The 7,800-nt window shown below is 32.7% G+C and overlaps 1 protein-coding gene across 1 annotated transcript; it reads right to left on the reverse strand.

Moving 5' to 3' along the window:
- Positions 1-4,086: 4,086 nt before the first annotated feature.
- LOC106442643 (glutamate--cysteine ligase, chloroplastic-like) lies at positions 4,087-7,341 on the reverse strand. Its single transcript, XM_022717722.2, has 13 exons — positions 6,611-7,341; positions 6,354-6,504; positions 6,073-6,273; positions 5,830-5,979; positions 5,669-5,739; positions 5,515-5,583; positions 5,343-5,436; positions 5,166-5,255; positions 4,978-5,058; positions 4,809-4,901; positions 4,638-4,718; positions 4,487-4,556; positions 4,087-4,405 (listed from the first exon to the last, which is right to left on the reverse strand). The coding sequence occupies exons 1-13, from the start codon at positions 6,844-6,846 to the stop codon at positions 4,317-4,319; spliced, it is 1,476 nt and encodes a 491-aa protein (XP_022573443.2). The 5' UTR covers positions 6,847-7,341; the 3' UTR covers positions 4,087-4,316.
- Positions 7,342-7,800: the final 459 nt, after the last annotated feature.

A 7,800-nucleotide genomic window follows, 5' to 3' on the forward strand; every position in this document is an offset into this window, starting at 1 on the left:
TACAATTAGAAATGTCAAATATATAGTAAAATGTGGCAGTAATGAGACCGGTAGAGAACAGTATACACTATTAAATAATAGCTTCTTTTGTAGAATAATAAACTATAGACTATCAAGGTTTTGATGAACAAAAAATTATTTAGCTACGTTATAACTTTTAACCGTATATTTAAAGCAAAAAAGAAACTTTTAACCGTGTTCATGAAATATTAGTTTATTCAACAGCCTTCACACTTCGATTACATATTAAAAACATAAATTACTGTATATTTTGATCTAAAACTGTCAATTTTATAAAACACTAGAAAATATAAATTACTGTATTATTGGTATCTAATAACTCTACTTAAAGTAAAACCAGAAAAAGTCTACTCAAGATCTATACCAATTTATGAGCATATTACGGTTTAGCAAATATCAAAATGTAAAAGTTTGTTATTAAATCACACACACACACACATTTTTTTTTTGAGCAACACACACACACTTATACATATATATATATAAAGAGATATATATATATATATATACTACCTATGTCCAAAACAATGTACTTCCGTAACTAACTTTAAATTATGCATTAACATCGGCGTAATGATAAATCATGTTTATGAATTTTAAAGTTTGGTGTTAGCATATTTTTAGTACTTCTAATGATTTACTTATAACATATTTTTAGTACTTCTAATGATCACGTTATTTGATCAAAAATTTTAATACGTTTTAGTACCAAATGATTTTTAAAAAAATTTAATGGAGTTTATAAGTAAACCATTCGAAGTAACTAAATCCAAGCTGGCCCAAACATAATAGACTACAATTTAACAATAAAATAAATTGCAATGATTTTGATATGATCATGTTATTAACTTAAATCTATGATCGAAGAACACCTATTATTTATTTTTAGTTTTTGCAAAAGAGAACATCCATTAATTTTCTCGATCGTTTTATTCAGTTTGCTGTGACACGGACAAAAAGGGGAACAAAGCTTTACAATGGAGCGGCCATGAGGGTTGCTATTTTTACTCCTCCGGTTCAACCGAATCAAATCAGCTCTACTCGATTGCACATTCAGATCGGAAGTGAATTCATCCAAGCAGGCTGGACCGTGAGTCAAGTAATATCAGCTATATTTTTTAAAAATACTCGACGTAATTTGGTGTGCATTTCTTTCATTTTCTTAATTAATTAATGTATTCCAATCCTATTGTTTATTCATTTTAGGTAAAGCCCCTATTGTACCAGGGAGTCATAACTCGGCTATTCGTTTTTACTAATGTGAGCGAGCTATATCCTATTTCTTTATACACGAACTACGAGTCATGCATGGCGTTTGTTTCTGTTCATAGTCAATGATAGTTGCATTTTACTTTCATGTATGCATTAAGAATAGAGTAATTGGCGTAGATGCACCCAGAAACTCATGTAATTTGTCATATAACCTTGTTTCTTTTTAATATTTTTAATGACTATAATACTCTTATCTCTATCTCTCTCTCTTCTCTCTTTTATGTATTATAATCTCTTTATCTCTCGTAGAAATTCTTCAAATCATCTTCTAATTCAACACAAATCTTTATTTTTTTATTATGATTCTTTTGACACCCATAATGCTAATTTTATTATCTCACTCTAATTCAAATGTTTCCAATTTCGAATCACAATCAACTTTTAGATAATATATAAGTTAGTAGATATTTTATTACTTACCTGGTATTATTTAGATTTTAATGAATTCTTAATCGATACATGAAGTGTTAGCTGTTACAAATAGATTTGGAGCTATTTAATAGATAACAAATTAATTGTTAATAGTTTCATTAACTGATATATGATTTGTTAGTCGATACATTTGTTTGATACATAGATTTTTAGATGATACTGGAATTATTAGCGGATATGTTAGTTGGTATGTAGATTGTTACTGCTATGTAAATATTTAGCTGATAGATCTAGAGTTACTTGTTTTCAGCAAAGCATAAGAGCATTTTCGTCTGCACAGTGTCAAAAGATTATTCCTTTTTGGGTTATCCATAATTATGGGCATTCATTAAATTTAGACCTTAATTGGGGATATTCCACACATTATCTCTTAAGAATAACCTTTGTGTTGATAAAACAATTATTAGTGAGCGTTTTAGATTTTCATAATAGATTTAAGCATAAGTGGATAACCTTGTGAATAAAATATAATGTTTTATTAGTGAGCGTTTTATTATATTGATTAAGCATATATAGCCAGCCTTTTATTATACGAATTATGCATAACCTTTTTAATTTGTTTGAAAATTTGATAATTAAGCATAATGTTTTCATTTTTTCATATATAGAATTCTGTTTTCCATCATTATTATTTTTGGATTTGGGGTTTCGCATTTGATCTAAACTTACGCTTGATAATCATAATAATTCCCAAATACTACACATCAAATAGTACTTACATGTTAGTTAGTAATGGTTTAATATACAGGCAGGAGGACATCAGTGCTATCATTCCAGATGTCCCGATGGAGCCGGAATGATATTGGTCCGTGCAGATATGGCTCCGGGAATACCTTTTGATCCGCAATACATAAAAGCTATTGACATCGCCATAACCAAGGTCACGTCTTTTTGGACTCATTATGTTTTTATTGTATAGTAAAAAAGAAAATGATCATGAGGCCAGAAAGAACCTGTCCTGGGCATAACCAAATAGGCCTAAAGATTCATGTTTTAGAATTTTTACTTTTTAATAAAATATATTAAAATTTAGCTATAAATGCATAGCTTTTTATAATTTTATATTTCATATATTTTTAAACCAATAAATTTTTAAAAAATGTAATTAATGTTCTTGAACTTCACAATTTCTCATTACTAGTTGACAAAAATTACATTAAAAATATAAAATATGTATATTTTTGAAACAAAAATTTTCTCCATAATATGAATCTTTTAAGAACAGAGGGAGTATAACATAAGGCTTTGGATCTCCAAAAATTTCCGAGTTCATAAATATACGAAAATATGCCTCTGAATTGATTTAAAAAAAACTTTTGTATAATAATCCTTACTAAAAGTTATTAATATTTCGGCATCGCCAGGGACAGAGGACCGACACGTGGCAACACGTGACTAGTCTGGATCACTTCTTTGGGGCTAGGATACCTCTATAATTCAAAAAAATTAATTCAAAAAAAAAAAAGTTATTAATAACTTTTGTTGAGTACATGACCAAACCAGGGGGAACTGGGGTCTGAACGTGTTGAATGAAGAAATTGGGTTCTGGCCATCGAGCAGGTTCAAAGAGAGCTCCGGGACGGGGGTAGAATGGGGAGGTGAAGTGTACAGTCCTTTATCATCTCCAAGTCCTCCGATGGGTAACGGCCGTTTTCCGGTGGGGAATCCTCACTATGACTCATATATACGTGATATCTCCATTATCGACGAAAACTATAAGGCAGATAATACTGTGAAGAACACGGAGAGTTATACGGACAACAGTCATGGTTATAAAGTGAGAGACTCGACAGAAACATGGTGGAAAGTAGGTCATCTTGGTGGTAAAGGAGGTACAGCTGTACTGCCCGCCACCCGGGTTGGTGGTAAAGGAGGTACAGCTATACTGCCCGCCACCCGGGTTCGAGTCTTGGCCACAACGGATTTAACATCTCTTCCGTTGGGGTGCTGGACCCCTTTCGGAGGAATAGTTGGGAATGTGACTGCCTAGATACCAGAGTTATCAAAAAAAAAAAAAAAAGTGGTCATCTTGTTGCTTATGGAGGCCCCGGTAAAATTGAGAGACCATATGTTATACAAATGAAAGCACATTCATGTGCGCAGTAGTACTCTACATGCATATGCTATAATGTGCGTGGTAAAATAATAATAATTAAAAAAAAAGATAATACTGGTCAAGTTTTAACCATCAAAAGTTCAAAACCAATCGGAAACCGATTTCTCTATGGGAACAAGAGTACAAGACGTCAAGCACAATAGCTTTATCCGCAAGAAATCGTTCAAAGGATTAAAAACCTAAGATAACCGGAACTCGGTTAGGGGAATTTTTTTTTAACCGCATTGGAAACGAAGGCGTCTTATAATAATAAAATTTAAATATTTGTAGATTTAATAGAAATACTGCATCTAGACAAGGATGATTCAAACACACATGAACTGTGCGACTTAATCAAACTCTTTTACAAGTTACCTACAAAATTCTTATTCCGAGAGTCACCATTTTCTCCACACCCCAAAACGACAGCTTTTAAAGTTATTAGAAACAAGAGGAGTTTTATCTCTATATCTCATGTCCAAGATATTTTGTCTTCTTAGTATTGCATTTCATGAAACAGAGGATCTACGCTTTGTCCCCAATCTCCATTGTACAACTTCAAGAGCTTCTCTGCCGGCGTAACACCTGGTTTTGCCAAAAAATAGGACCTTCATATACACTGATCCTACAAATACTTTCCGCTGATAACAAAAAATAAAACATTACCTGTTATAGCTACCTCGGTGACAGCATCCAAGAAACCGGTTTCTTTGTAGTTTCTACGCTCCAAACCATCCTGAGAAATAACAAATAGTCTCTATGTGAATATATTTAATTACAAAGATAATGATATAGCAAACACATTACACACTTTCACCTTTGCTAGCTTTAAGACATCTTCCGCAACATGTTTTAAGGTAACATCTCTAAACATTGTCTTAAGGCCAGTGACTGGGACCTGTTGAAAGCAAATAAGAATTGGTTCAAAGGGTAATATTTCATTAAATTGCACAGTACAAGATATTATTTATCTCTCTTCTTAGTTTACTTGTGTCCTAAGCATCTCTCTTTCTTCAGTAGTCCAATCAGCTATCATATCAAGAACAGTTCGGAGAGACTCGTCATCGTATAGCAATCCCACCTGAGATTTAATTACAAAATCAGATAAATCCGCAAATTAAGTATTTGGTTATTTTCAAGAGATGGTTTGTAATTACCCAAAAAGCTGGTAGGGCACACAACATCTCCCTGGAACCTCCACCAGCTCCTCTCATCTCCAAGTATCTCTTTAACCGGACCTAATATTGTAGTTACAGAACATAATCATATTAAAAATTACTCTAAACTAAATCAAGAAACAGGTGAGTTCAAAATGATATGGTGTTCTTGAAACATAGTAATAAACCTCTGGCCATATTGTTCCTATATGGTTTTCCCAGTCGTTAATGGTGGGCTGTTCATGAGATAGATGAGAAGTTTTCCCAGACAAGAAATCCTACAAATTCAAGAAATTTGTTTGGATTATAAGCCGGCTCAAAATAAAAATTTAAAGGTTTTACATTCATCCTGAAAAGAAGTAGACCCGAAATGTCATTCCTCTACAGTTGAGGTAGCTTTTGTTTCTGTGTAAGAAGCACATTGGAACATCAAGTGCATATTCGACATACCGCTCAAACCTATAACAAGAAACTGAAGATTAACCATACTGTTCTGAACAAAGCTCAATGAGTTAGACAAAACATTCTGATACTCACCCGAATGAGTCATAGAACACAAAAGGTATCATTCCTGTCCGGTTCTTATCGGTATCTATCCATAAATGGCTGTAAAAACATCTCAACAGATTAAAAGAACTAATACTAAAAAGAATAATGAGAGGCTACACCAAATAGTAATGTATAAACCAACCTTCTTATACTTAGAAACCCATTTGGTTTTCCATTACTAAATGGGGAGTTTGCGAATAGAGCTGTCACAATCTGTTTGATAAGGATATAACAAAAAAGAGTAAGACACATATTTGTTTTGAGTCCAAAGAAACAAAAATTTAAGAGCTGAAGTTTTCTCACAGGTTGCAAAGCTAGACTAGCGCGAAATTTCCTGATCATATCGGTTTCTGAACTATAGTCTAGATTGACCTGAACAGTACACGTTCTGAGACCCAAGTCAGGTCCTGAGCCAGTTCTGTCTAAATAGCCTTGTATAATGTCATACCTTCTCTGCACATAGAATATACTTTGAACTGTCAGACAAAGAGATAGAGTAAGACACGTTCACTACATCAGAACTAATGTGTTTGTGGAGGAAGGAACCTTGCGCACAATGGTTGCATCCTCAAGACTAGATTTCGGTTCATAACCAATTCCTAGGAAACCAATTCCCAAATCCTCAGCAACAGTTTTCACCTGGTAAAGGTGTGAATGGAGCTCATCATAAGTTTGGTGCAAAGTCTCTAGAGGTGCTCCACTTAGCTCTAGTTGGCATCCTCGTTCTAATGATATGTTTTGCATTCCCTGAGGTATACTAAAATTTTCTCAACAAAACTGATATGACATTATGTTAATTATTGGAAAAGAAAAATAGAGTACATCACCTGTTTCAGACCAATAATTGTCCCAGTCTCCATCACCTTATCCCAATCAAATCTCTCGGAAATACCATTAAGCAGTGCAGTTATTTGTTCATACGTGATAGGGCGCAAAGTCTTGACATCGAAACCGATTTTCTCGTGTTCCGTACCTATTCTAAACACCCAACCCAAGAGATACATATAAACAATACAAAAGGTGAGCTGGGACAACTAAGTACTTTAAGAGAGAAAAATAGAAGAGGATAATCGTAGTGTGGTACCTCCACATTTCCTTTGTTTTGCATCCAGAAGAAAAATAGGCAATGAGATCTTCTTTAGTCAGTGGCTCGGTCGCGAGAGCAGAATAGCTTGCGGTTGTATTTGTCCCTTGGTTGCTTGCAACTATCTTGCTTCTTTTACAAGTAAGAAATTTCTTGTGTGAGGAGCTAACATTGGTTTTCAAAGCACTGAGGTTCATTACAGCACCAAGCCCACAAGAAGAGAATACTAGCGCCATGGAATATAGTTCCTGCAGCAACTATTTTAAGTTTATTAACCCATACGTTAGTGAATAAAATCACTACATGAAGTTACCATTTTAGTGAAAAACATTTACTGACTATATTTTCTCAAAGAGTTTGCAAGATACTGAGATAAAGTGGAGATAAATCTTTCAACTGTAGCTAAGTAAACAAATCCATGTGTCATATTGGCTAAGTGTTTTTTTTTCTATGTAAGAAATTAGCAACGGATCCCTAAATTGAACTACTTTGAAACGTAAATGAAGAGCTAAAAAGACGAAAGAAATTTAACCTTTGACAAAGAAGGGGAGCTAGAGCTAAGAATCAGTTCCAAAAAAAAAGAAGGGGAGCTAGAGCAAGAAAGGTTGGGTTAGTAGAAGTAAAGGTAGTTGTGTAGATACTAGTTGCATATATTATATATAACAGATTATTTCTCATTGGATTTATGATTAAGTTAAATAATGCACACAGCCAGTAGTAACTAGTTGTGTACTTACGTTATAAATAAATATAAATATAAATATATATATCCTACTATATAAAAGGGAATAAATTCAAGGCTTTTGAAACTATCCACCTCAGCCAAAATATTCTCATCTAAAAAGAATTAAAAATAAATATCATTTAGAAAATAATTAACTAACATACAACTTTTGATATTTCTAGAAATTTCAAATTTGTAACTGCTAATTTATTAATAGAATCATATATCTATATTGAATTATGTTATATTTTAATAGTTAGACTTTAAGGGTAAATAAATTATTAATTTATAATATATATAATTTATAACATTATATTATAGTTATAAATAAAGAGAAAATAACCGGGAAGGATGAAGAAGCTCATGTAAAATTATGTAATTAAAATGGTAAAATGGTGAGTATGATGAGGTGAATCTAAGAAAATTTGTTGTACAAATTTAAAATAAAATATATATTCACATAAAT

The sequence above is a fragment of the Brassica napus genome, chromosome A3 (assembly GCF_020379485.1).
Source record: "Brassica napus cultivar Da-Ae chromosome A3, Da-Ae, whole genome shotgun sequence".
In the NCBI taxonomy this organism is placed as follows: Eukaryota; Viridiplantae; Streptophyta; class Magnoliopsida; order Brassicales; family Brassicaceae; genus Brassica; species Brassica napus.

Excerpts from the sequence above, each read along its gene's own strand:
- LOC106442643 (XM_022717722.2), bottom strand. The coding sequence starts at position 6,846 with ATGGCGCTAGTATTCTCTTCTTGTGGGCTTGGTGCTGTAATGAACCTC. Across the intron at positions 6,505-6,610 it reads AAAACAAAGGAAATGTGGAG|AATAGGTACGGAACACGAGA; the intron begins GTACCACACTAC and ends TTGGGTGTTTAG. Across the intron at positions 4,902-4,977 it reads GTGCCCTACCAGCTTTTTGG|GTGGGATTGCTATACGATGA; the intron begins GTAATTACAAAC and ends ATTAAATCTCAG.